Source organism: Paramormyrops kingsleyae, chromosome 19, assembly GCF_048594095.1.
Source record: "Paramormyrops kingsleyae isolate MSU_618 chromosome 19, PKINGS_0.4, whole genome shotgun sequence".
In the NCBI taxonomy this organism is placed as follows: domain Eukaryota; kingdom Metazoa; phylum Chordata; class Actinopteri; order Osteoglossiformes; family Mormyridae; genus Paramormyrops; species Paramormyrops kingsleyae.
Genome location: NC_132815.1, coordinates 14,956,608 through 14,969,058, shown reverse-complemented (window position 1 = coordinate 14,969,058; position 12,451 = coordinate 14,956,608). Strand labels below are relative to the sequence as shown.

Below are 12,451 nucleotides of genomic sequence, written 5' to 3'. Positions count from 1 at the left end.
CTGGGCATCTTTCAAAAGAGCAGAGGTGGTTCCCTGATGTCCTGGCGAAAGTTGTCCTCTGTGGCACTTTTAAAATCTGGTCTTCTAATCATCTAATTGGTGAATTTTCTCCTGCCCCTTCACCACCTTAGCTACTGTGTAGTGAGCTTACTGGTGCAGAATGTCTGCCGTTGTATCATCCAGGTGGGTGCCGCACTGTAGAGGTGGGGATTCAAGTCACTGACTCTCGACTACTAAGTGACAAATTTGATGACTCGACTTGACAAAACTAATGGATAGACATGGACTTGAGGGTAAATGACTCGATACTTGGACCCAACTTTGACCATATGACTCGAGAAGGTGATATTATAGTCTTCCCTCTGGATACCATTACTTAAATGTTATATTTTCAATGTATATTAAGTCTCTGCTGTCTGCAATTTCAGTTGGCTGAACGCACAGAGATAGTTTGTTGGAAAGATCGCTCTTTGCAAACACACTTATGTAAAAATTGTAAGGACCTCTAATATATAAAGAACATATCCTGTGATGGACTGTGGCGAGTTTTTGCTGCAGCAAGTTTTAATCACTGAAGGTAAAATATATTGACACGTGTAGGAACTCAAGTTACATGACTCATAGCTCAACTTGGACTTGAGTCACAAATCTGATGTGACTTAACAGCAAAAATGATGGAAAGACTTGAACTCAACTTGGATCTGAGGGCAAATGACGCGAGACTTGACTCGGACTGCAATGTTTTGACTCGAGCATTGACTCTGACTCGCCAAGGAATGATTTGTTCCCATCTCTGCTATACCGTGGAGGTTGAAATAGCTCCTCATTGGTTCTGTAACATATATTCATTCACCTGCAGTTCTTTTGTGCTGGTCCCAGTTTTCCTGGAGTGTGTTGTTCATTATCTCATGCTGTGACTGGGCCGCTGCTCCAGACCCTGTTGATCAGATGATTGCCTTGTCATGTCACACTTTCTTGACTCTTTTGTTCTCTTTCAGATGTGGAGATGAGGGAAGAGGTCAGCGGTGGTGCAGGCCAGATGGAGGTAAGGGATGAGTTTTACTGCAAGTCCCATATGGCTAGACCTTCTGGACAGACTCTGTTAATGTCCTGTTGCTAGATTTATTCATATTGCTACCACTCAGTCCAAATAATCGTACCTACTCGTTTTGTCTATTTAATTCATTAGTATCTCGTCAGACTTAAATGATCCCTGCAGCCTCTTACATCTGGTACCAACAGACCAAAACGTCCCTCAGCCGGCAACAGTTTGGCACTTCAGAGCTGACTGTTCCCTGAAAGAATGTTCATGCATCTCTTGCTCTTGTTTGGCACCACAAGCAGATTATCTTTGGTTGGGATCACGACGACTCACGGCACCCATGCCTGTATTTAGCGTCTGCGCTCCTTATCTGCGACACCTTGGTCTGTTTCCTCATTTGAAAGGGCTGCAGGCTTGTTTTCAGACGAATGCAGATCATTATTGTTCTGCTGTATTCACTGGAGAATGTTTACTCGATCTGATCTGATCCAAGCTCGACTGTAATCATGTCACTTTCTAAACGCAACAACCTTCTTACCTAAACTTTTCTCTCCTCCTCTGTAATAAGTTATTTCGAAGCTCTAATTTGTCTCTGTCGGACACACATAATTTTTTAAAGACCTTTCCCTTGCCTGCGTGTTGATAGCTCCATGAGGGTTCCTTAGTCTCCTGTTTGCTGAGAACGTTCTAGGCCTGAGGGATTCTCTGCTACTCCCTCTCTTTTTCAGTAGATCACTGTCGTCTTCACTGCTGCCCGAAGGCAGTTACCCTCCACCATGTGAAACTGTCAGCTTATAAGAAGATTTTAGTCTAACATTGGCATTTTCTTCATGACCAAAGGTTTCTGGTCTTGACGAGTTATTCATTTTGCACATATGCATTAAGGGAGATAAGAAATGGTCTAAGTAAGTCTGCTCTTGAGTATATTTTCATTAAAATTATATCTTAAAAAGGCAGGAAACGAGTGTTAATGGACTGGAACTCTCTCTTCAGTTAATCATGAACCGGTGTTGATTTCGGCAGCTGGTTAAATGACTGCCATGTTGTTTACCCCAGGTGGAGCACACGCTGAGGTCAAGTTAATAGAATACAGCATAATAATATAATGGACATGATGGCCGATAACCATGTCCGTGTCGAACAATGTGTCCTTTGTGTTTTATCTTCAGCCTAAAGTAACGTAAATATCCCCTTTCTCTAACAAGTTTCAGAAAACGAAAGCCTTAAATATAATAATTTAGATCCAGAGTCTTTGCAAAGGCTTTGTTCTACTTGTGCTGTAATTTTTAGAGTTAATTAAACTCTATGTCTCTTTAAGACTGAATTACTTGGTTATAATGTCACTCTGTTTTTAATTATGCATTTCTACATCGCCAGCTTTTTATTGCTGCCTCCCTAGAGCCACTCCATCAGGTTCTCTGTGTTTGCAGAGTGCTTTTTACACTGTAACTGTTGCCACACTGACATAAATCACATATTAATCTTGACCTCGGGGGTCTTTGTTTCCCAAGACATGACTGCTCCTGTCAATGAAACCATAGCAAGGCCCTCATACCAGGGGGAAAGTCTGCCTTTGTTTGCACCTCGATGCATGGGGCTGGTGTTTTTCCTCTTTTTTGACTGTTGAATTCCTAGGGTGACTCACCTCTCCCTCAGTCAGAGCACCAAGACACGCAGGTAGGAGACAGGCTGGCTTTCACATGACAAGACAGGCAGAAAACACCATCGCCGGATCTGTGGGGGAACCGGCCCCAGAAAGTACTGTAGGCAGTGGGGGTTGGTAATACTGCCCTCGGGGTGATGTTTGAAGTTACACCTGAGCAGTCAAGGAGCAGGCGGTGGCTTTTTCCCACCTGCTTCCTGTGAACCCAAGACTTCAATCCACAGGTCTGGACAGCACCTGCAGTTGCGAAGAAGAACACGGAAAAACACGCAGGGTTTCGCTTCCCAAGGGGTCGGCTCCCACTCCGGAGCCGAATGCCTCGAGTGGCTGAGATGTTTGTCTCAGGAAAGCCGCGCTCAGTGCCGCCGGCCCTTAGCTTTCTGATAAATGGTACCGATTGGTATATAAATTGAAAGTATCAAATACACTTGGTTTTCATTGGAAGACGTGCTCCATGCATGAGGAGAGCGATAGAGGGCGTGCCGGGAAAGAAAGCCGGCTTACCTGGGCATGCCGGGAAAGGAAGCCGGCTTACCTGGGCATGCCGGGAAAGGAAGCCGGCTTACCTGGGCATGCCGGGAAAGGAAGCCGGCTTACCTGGGCGTGCGGGGAGCTCGTGGCTTCGCCATGATGCTCGTAAAGACAGCGCCCCCACCCCCCTCGCAGTGGATCCCTCGTAAAGATGCTCCACTCTGCAGCTAGCCCTGCACTCTTTAGCACCTAAGCTTTAGCGTTAGCTTCCTGCTTTTTGGGAAGGGGAAAACAATCGAAAAGACAAATCAGTTAATTACTCTTGTTTTCCCGTCTTCTTTTTATCCCTTTTAGCGGGGAGATCGGGCGAAGCTTCGAGGGGCGCTGGGCTGGGAAGTCAGCCTTCGTCAGAATCCTATGCAGAGAATTGCCTTCCAGGCCGGCGACCCTTATTACATTAGCAAGAGGAAGAGAGATGAGTGGCTGGCCAAGTGGAAGTTGGAGGTGAGTACCGGGTACCAGGCAGCCCCCAGGACGGCGTCGTCACGGCCGCCAGGGACAGCGTAGGCCCCCAGCGCCGGGGCTGAACGTCCAAAGCCAAGTGTATTTGATGGGTCAGTTGATATTTCATGAAGGTACCATTTATTGCACGGCTTCGTGTTCACGGGTGTCGTTCCCGCGGAATGGGGAGCAGCGAGTAGCATGTTAAAGTGCAGGGCTCTCACTGACGTTGGGGGGTCCTGCTCTAACCCCCATTACCCGCCTACCCGCCCGCCTGAAGTTCATCATTTGGACAAAAGCAATGGCAGAGGAATGAAGGCACGAATAGACGTCGTTCTGACGGCCCCGATCCTCTTCAGGGGCCTCTGAAATGTCATCGTCTTGTTGCCTTTGCTAGCCACTTTGCTAGCGGTGGCGGGATGTAACGCCTCGATCATAACTCCTTCAGGACGTGACGTGGATGTCCGGTACGTTATACTGCATTGTTGTAGTCCTCAGCATTCGCCCGGACGGAGATTTTACATGAAGCATAAAGCATTTTAAGAACATAAGAAATTTACAAACGAGAGGAGGCCATTCGGCCCATCAAGGCAGAATGTTTAATGTCATAAAGAATGTTCAACAGAGACAGTCTTATGACTGAATTCACGTGGAACGACCTGCTCCGAGGGAAGCAGGTCCCGTTGCACTGAAGACATCTGTGGTTTTAGACCTTGTGGTGGACATGGAGAAGGTGCCCTGTGACCTGTGAGCACGTCTCCTCATTTCATATGAACTGTTTCACCGTGATGCTGAGTGTAAAGGCACCTTTTGACCAACGGTTTTCCCAAAAGCCCCCGGGGCCCCTCCTGTGTTGGCTTTTATTCATGTTCACCTCCTAAGTCATGCTGACTTAATTGGCATCTTGCCAAGTTCTGATCTATACAGCTGCTAGTTACAGCTACAGTACAAGCTCCAGATTCTTTAAGGACGATATTATCGCTGTGTCACCTTCATTACCGTATGAAGAGAATCACATTCAACTTAATTACATTCATTTAGTTCATGGCTCATAATACTCTTCTGGGCCTATGAACTGTTACGTAGTCCATAAATGGAATTGGACTTTAAGGAGTTTTAAACTGTTCATGTAAAAAATAAAAAATACGAATTCACTATAGAATGAAACCTATGAGTTTGATGAGTTTAGCAATGTCCAAAGTCCAATATACAGCGACACGTGTAATTCTTCAGGTTTTATATGCAGAAGGCCCATATGGACAAGCAAGCCAAATTATAAGTGTAACCGGTAGGTTTTTGTCTGTCAGTATTGTTTGCTCTTGTAGCTGCTCCTCTGCCCCTTTTTAAAATTCTTTGAAAGATTTTGTTTGCTTTTCTGGAAGCACAGAGAGTCAGCTTGTGTCCTTTGTAGCCACTGCGCTTACTGCCTGAAAAGCTGGGGGGCCACGAGGCCCCTCGGCCCGCGACGAAACAGAGCCGTAAACCATCCTTATCGGCGCACGCAGCTGCCACTAAGTGCCGCAGCAGGGAGGAGTCTGGGGGGGGGGGGGGGCGCGGGACATGCTACGCCGCCACCCCCTGCTAGGGATCCTCCTCCTCTGGGTCCTAATGCCGTCCATGTTCTCAGCCTGCCCCCGTTTAGGATGATTAGTCATAAACGTCTATCTGTAGACCTGCTGGGGAACAATGTGCCTCATTGACATAATTTAATTACGGGACCGGGTCATGCAGCATGGAACAGCACCGCCCCTCCCACACACACACACACACACACACACACAGTTCCACGCCGTATCTTCCTTCCTTCCTTCTGTTTGCTCTTCAGCAGGCAGAGCAGGTTTTAGCTGTTTTTGGCAAAGGCAACTTCACAACATTAAAATGGTCAGTCTCCCTGCTGGCCCAGTATCCCCCCCCCCCCCCAATATGGATATTAGCTTCTGAACAATAATTACAACTCAAGTTGGAAAACTTATCATTTTAATGCATATATATATATATATATATATATATATATATACTGTGTATGTGTGTGTGTGTGTATATATATATATATATATATATATATATATACTGTGTGTGTGTATATATATATATACTGTATATATATACTGTGTATGTGTATATATATATATACTGTATATATATACTGTGTATGTGTATATATATATACTGTGTATATATATACTGTGTATGTGTGTATATATATATATATATATATACACACACATGCATACATACAAATACACTATTCGTTTGTTTGCTTATTTGAATGTATATCTGTGTGGACATTGCTCTGGGTGCACATTTTATTCCAATTGTTAAGTCAGATAAATATCAGAGCATTTTGTAGTCCTTTTCAAAAAATACATGTAGCCACATATGCCTTCTTTAAGGAGTCACTGGGTCAAATGTAAGGGTTAAGGCAATTGAAACAGACCATGAAATGCGCTTTCCCTTTAAGAATTCACATGAGTTAAGTTTAAAAGTTAGGTAAATGGAAACAGGCCTAAACATGTCTTTCCCTTCAATTAAAAACTAAGTAAATTGAGAGAGACTAAAATATTTGCCTTCCCCTTTAAGGAGTCACTGAGTTTAACTGATGGGATGAAAAAAGGAAATAGACCTAAACATGTGCTTTCCCCTTTAAGGACTCACTCACTTTAACTTAAGGGTTAAGAAAATGGAAACAGAGCTGGGGGTGTACCCCCCCCCCCCCCCCCCCCCGTCCCTTTTGCTGACTTGCAGCCATGGAAATTTGACACAGTTGCTGTCGAGAGGTCTGTCTGAAGCATGGCTGAAAGGTAGTTTCAGAATACTAGCAGACGTTTCTGCTGAGATCCCTGCAAGTTCGGTGGAGATAAGAGAACGTTTCCAGACAGCGCTGTTCTTACACTGCAATCTTCTCACACTGCAATGTTCTCAGAACATTGCCTATGGGTTTGCACACAAACGTTTTTGTGTCCCCCCATGGTGTCCTCAGACAGCAGTGTCCCTGCATGGCATCCTCAGATAGCGATATCCCCACATGGCATCTCCGCACGGCGTCCTTAGACGATGGTGTCCCTGCAGAGTGTCACCACACAGCGTCCTCAAGCGGCGGTGTCCCTACATGGCAGCTCCTCATGGCGTCCTTATGCAGCGGTGTCCCCGCATGGTGTCCCGACAGAAAGTCCTGAGATGGCAGTGTCCTCAGACAGCGGTGTCCCCGAGCGGCGTCCTCAGACAGCGGTGTCCCCGCGCGGCGTCCTCAGACAGCGGTGTCCCCGCGCGGCGTCCTCAGACAGCGGTGTCCCCGAGCGGCGCCCTCAGACAGCGGTGTCCCCGCGCGGCGCCCTCAGACAGCGGTGTCCCCGCGCGGCGTCCTCAGACAGCGGTGTCCCCGCGCGGCGCCCTCAGACAGCGGTGTCCCCGAGCGGCGTCCTCAGACAGCGGTGTCCCCGCGCGGCGCCCTCAGACAGCGGTGTCCCCGAGCGGCGCCCTCAGACAGCGGTGTCCCCGCGCGGCGTCCTCAGACAGCGGTGTCCCCGCGCGGCGTCCTCAGACAGCGGTGTCCCCGCGCGGCGTCCTCAGACAGCGGTGTCCCCGCATGGTGTCCTGACAGAGCGTCCTCAGACAGCAGTGTCCCCAAATGGTATTCTCAGTGCCTCAGTATGGCGTCCTCAGACAGCGGTGTCTCAGTACGGTGCCCTCAAAATCTTTTGCTGATGTCCCCACAGGGCTTAGACGTCCCCACAAAGCACCGTCCTCACACGATAGCTTGCCCACATGATGACCTCACTGCTCCACTGCAGTGTCCTTATATGACGGCAGCATCCCTTAAATTAAGGTCACTCGGAGCGGCCCAGTGACACCAGTCACTAGAACCCGCCGGGCCTGCTGGACTTCCAAGAAGGCGGCAATAAAGAAAAGGCTTCACTAGCACTCAAGCTGTGTCAAGTGATGCCAGGAGTGTGGTTTTCTTTGAAGAAGACGTAACCCTAACCTTAAATACCGCTGAAATTTAAGTGGCATCCCCCTCCCCACCTGAATGGGAGCTTCCAGAGGTATGTAGAGGGGATATGAGGACACGGGGACCCAGGGGGATGTGTGCCAGGCCGTGGACAGTGTGTCCCGCTTCAGTGCAATGCAGTATGGGGAATGTGTTAAATTCAACCCGACCAATAAAATGGCCTCATTTTACCGACCCTCTTTTTCATGCCTGTTTGAGAAAGGTGCAGAGATGCCCAGGATGTCTGGCCACTTACGGAAACAGCTGCGTCTGAGAGACAGTGTGTGCGTGCACGCACGCATTCTCCACTAAATTAGATTCAGCTGTACTAAGTGCTAAGTTAAATATTGAAAAGTATGGACACCAATAGCTGATAGCTTCTTTTATAATGATTGTTGATTTTGTTTTGCAAGAAGTGAGATGGGTCAAGAGCATCAGTATTAACTGTGGATAAGGTCTAACCCCCCACCCCCCCAAGAAGATGGCTTCATGCAGCCTTCTTGTCCTCCTGTGAAGGCCGGGACACATGCATTCACACACATCACCATACGAGGAAAGCAAGGTTCTCTTATGTGGCACTGTAGTGATGAAAACGTTCACCGGCGGGGAGGATGCAATGTTTTCTTTGCTGTCTTGTTTTCTCTGCCTGCGTGCTGTCAGGGACACCAAACTCTGTCACTGTCTGCTAGTCATGATAATTAGCAACACCCTCTACTAAGTAATCCACGAGTCGGGTGTGAGGGTGTAACAGGACGCAGTGGTTCCCAAGCCCTGGTCCAGTTTTCCACCGGGCCACAGGGCACAGGTGGCTTTTGGGGGAGGGGTAGGTTCCTGTCGTAAAAACAGCTGTATATTTTCAAGCCACGCCTTTTTTTTTCCCAACCCCTGACAATTGCATGTTCTTTTTGCATCTAAAGAAAAAGGCAAACATTAAATTTGGCCTGCCACTTGATCCAATTTCCCATGAAATGTTTGTACAGCATAAGCTGGTCCGTGGTTGTCCAAAGTGGTTGTTCAGAGCCTGAGGAGTTGCGGAGCGAGACACGGGTGTGAGCCTCAGATTGGCCTGGCAGCTGGACCCTCTCCCGGGTTTCGGGTATAGATCGCACCATGTAAGCGAAACCTGGTGCATCTAGGCCTGCGTTCAGTCACAGATTAATGCGCGGCCACCCTGACGACATGAGTTCGCCCGCAGGCACTCTGCGGTTACGTGCTCCTCTTTGTCCCTGTCACTCTGGAACTCATTACGCTCCCTAAGTGCTAGCATGGTCGCCCAGAGATCTGTGGAGAGTCAGAAGAGGAACGGCTCTTTATGTCCTGAGGTTTCAGGCTCCAAAGATTCACTAGATTAAATTCCAGTAGATTACATTTACTGAGTGAAATCTGACAAATACTTTGTTCTGATGGACCGTCTCTGATGTTCCTCTGATGTTCCTCAGACTGGCTGGGTCTCTTGAAATACACAAAAGAAAATGTCTCAGACAGTGGTGGCTTTAAAATGTATTTGGTTAATGTGACGTTTCTCTTTTATGCTTGATTAACGTTATGTAAACCTTGTACAGGCCTGCCTAGGTTCATGTTTGCGTGCTGCCTTTTTCCGGCTGTTTCCAAATAAGCAGCCTCTCTTGAAGCCTTTTACACAATATGGTGAAATATTAGGGATTATTGTTTTGCAGCCTTTACAAATTGATGAAGATGATGATAATAGAGGAAGGTAAGAACATTTTTGTGGTTCCATGGCGTGAGCCAGGGTTATTGTCAGAACTGCAGGGTCAGATCAGGTGTATCACAGCTGATCTCATTCTTAAAGAAATGTCTAATTGCAGGATGTGAAACACTGACTCGGTCCATAATTAACTATCAGTTTGCAACAAGAAATGATGATTTCTGGATGGAGGTGAATAGCTGGATAATCGTCAGCACAGGCAGGCTGCTTTTCAGCTGTCCACACTCAAAGTGTGAGAGACATGCCTGGGGATCGATGAAGAACACATTGTTTCAGACGAACGAATCGCAAACAGCTGCTCTTTCTCAGCATCCACGGTCGTCAGTCGTAGAATGAAGACATGTGACTGAAAAAAAAAAGAAACAATGGTCTCTTTGAAAAGGATGAATTGCAGTTAAACACTGCAAGGGCCGGTTTGCTCTCCCCAAAGGATCAAAACAGAAGCCGGCCTGTACAGTGTATGACTGGGATTGTAAGCAATTTTCACCTTCTAACCTCTTATCTCAGTGTAGCGCCTCATTTTAGGCTCCAGAATGACTTCTGTGATCTGGGAGGTATTTTGCTTGGAAGTGAAGGGAGGTTATCAATAATGTAACTCGCACTGTAGTGATGTACTATTTGGGGCCCAGAATGCACTGGTAATTTGTTATGGCTCTATAAATTGGCCTGAAATTTAAGAAGGTTTAGGTAGTAGGACTTTTATAGTCTGTAGTGTGATGTGTATGATGACGGATGTGGAGGCAAGTTGGGGCTGATCCTACAAAGTTTTTGTTTCTCTTATTAGAGAAAATAACAGGGTTAGGCATTGTGTAGATATAGTGGAATTGGTGGCCATACAGTAAATATCCTTGAAACAAACACTCTCTTTTATCATATGGATAAAAGGTAAATATCTGCAGCATTTTTAATTGGAGTGCTGTTTCTCCACACATAGCTTTTTCTGATATGGATTAAAGGCTGCTGTGTAAGGCTCAATACAATGGGAGATGTTTGGAGTGATTAAAGACGCCACTGATGGTCCACTGTGGTCCCCAGTAAACAGACGGTTGTTTTGTCCCACTACTTCCTGTTCAGGAGGGAGGGTTTTCGCTTTACCAGGAAGTACTTGAAGCTGCATCCTCCTGTAGCTATGAAGTGCTTTATTGTAATCCTTTGTGTTTGCATTTTACTCTCAGAGTGACAGAAATGTGCTCGTCTATTTTTTATTTATTGGATTTATTGAACAAGGACAGCACAAAAGACAATGTTACATGTAAAAACAATGCAACCGTTGTTTTGTTTTGTCTATATTTATAGAACTACGGCAGGAGCAGAGGGACACAAAGCACGGCTTCCTCTCACCTCATTGAGATGCGTCTCAGCTGGGGGACCACACCAGTCAGTTAAAAATAATCTCAGCTCACCTAAGCTATGGATAAACTCCCTGCTTCTAAAATATCTAATGATTTGTGTGATGATTTTCCTTCATCTAAAACAGGAATGAAACTGCTCTCAGAGACCCCAGTCGCTGGCAACCAGAACAAGCCCTGCCTGCTATTTAAACTTCCTTCCTGCTTTCACAAATAGAGATTTCTCATGGAAGAGCGCGTTTTAGACCAGGTGCTCAGCAGCTGCACACACGCTTCAGATCATACGTGTCCCGGAGCTGTGAATCTCTGACCCCAGAGACCAGCGTGCTCCTTAGTCTCCCCAGAGGCCTGCAGGTTCAGTCAGACATGCGTGTGCCTTCACATAAAAACATGGCCGGAGTACAAGTTCCGGCCGGCGAGGCGGAAGGAAGCCGCCCGATCTAGTCCCCGTTCTTAAATGCAGCTCTGACAGATCTGTAGGTGTTTCTCTAGAAGGAAAGGTAAGCATTTTTATAAAGGGGAACCGGCTTGTGTGTTTGAAGGAAGGAGACAGGCTGTGTTGTCCTCAGCTCACCCGGGGCGGGCCAACAGACAAGAGGGGGGGGAGAGGTTGTGTCTCTGAGCCAGCGTCATCCAATCCTTGGCTGGAACGTGGTGCTGTGAACTCCCCCTCCCACAGGATATGACTCGAGAGCTGATTACTAACACATGTGTAACGGCCAAACCCTGAACGGCGCATGCCCTCTGGTGGCCAGCCTGGGACCTGCAGGCCCGAATGTGCTTCGGGAAAGAGGGCATTGAGTTCAAGTGTCAGGTTTCCAATTTATCCTCAGATGTAATTCATACAATGACACGCTTTGCTGGCATGACTGCTGCAGACTGCTTGTTAAAGAATAACTGTAAGTATGAGCTTCAGATAATGAGGACACAGGAACAATAATTACCACAGACAATAAATAGCAGGAAGCCATAACGCAGAGCCATAAATAACACTGAATGACACCAAACAAATAGCAGATGACTGCTGGTGATTAATAGCGCGTGCTGATGCCCATTAGTTTGATCTACGCTGCACTTTACATTTCATACCTCACAGCTGTGGACTGGCCTTTTGGCTTGTAGGTAGAAACCGTTTCTAAACATTCTTGTAGCTAACGCTCATCTGCCAGAAGGTGGGGGGTTGCCTGTGTGGGGTAAATGGAGTCTTTAGATGGGACGTTTCACTGCATTGTCCACTATGGTATTACTGTGAGATTACTTTTCTCCACAGTATGGGTTATGTTTACTGGAATGGTTATTGACTTGCTGTGAGCGTGTGTAAGATACCCGCAGTGGGCAGGTAACATCCGTGGGCACTGGGGTCAGGGCCTGTGTTGTATGGGCCGGACCGGGCCGGGCCGGGGAGCGGCTGATGTGCTATTTGGACTGGGGGGCTGGGGACCTGGGAAAGGGCCAGCCCGGTCTCTTTCAGTGCCCGTCCCTGGCTGGAGTTGGTCGGTAGGCCCTGTCATTTCTCAGCGGCCATCTCTCAGATCTGGCTGGGCCCGTGAGCGCCCTCTGTTGGTTCCCTGAAACCCGCATCAGCCTCGCTAGTCCTCTGCTCCGCTCCAGATTCATGGGAGCCCACAGGTCTCCAGCTACTTGTATTCTGTCCTCCGGGTCAGTGGGGGTCCTTTCACCCCTGGGGCGCCTGGTGCGCTCAGAGACCCCC

General features: G+C 47.4%; 1 protein-coding gene and 1 long non-coding RNA gene across 6 annotated transcripts in view; both read left to right on the top strand.

Moving 5' to 3' along the window:
• Positions 1–12,451, top strand: part of LOC111851525 (DNA (cytosine-5)-methyltransferase 3A) — a 112,349-nt gene that overhangs the window by 64,747 nt on the left and 35,151 nt on the right. For 4 of the 5 annotated variants that reach the window (XM_023826532.2, XM_023826529.2, XM_023826530.2 and 1 more), the window contains 2 exons: positions 999–1,045; positions 3,531–3,680. In XM_023826532.2, coding sequence (XP_023682300.1) covers positions 999–1,045; positions 3,531–3,680 — 197 coding nt within the window. The remainder of the gene's footprint in view (positions 1–998; positions 1,046–3,530; positions 3,681–12,451) is intronic. The other variant, XM_023826533.2, reaches the window with a different exon arrangement.
• On the top strand, positions 9,263–10,828 carry LOC140581157 (uncharacterized). Its single transcript, XR_011984214.1, has 2 exons — positions 9,263–9,379; positions 10,688–10,828. It is a non-coding gene; the product is annotated as an uncharacterized lncRNA (long non-coding RNA).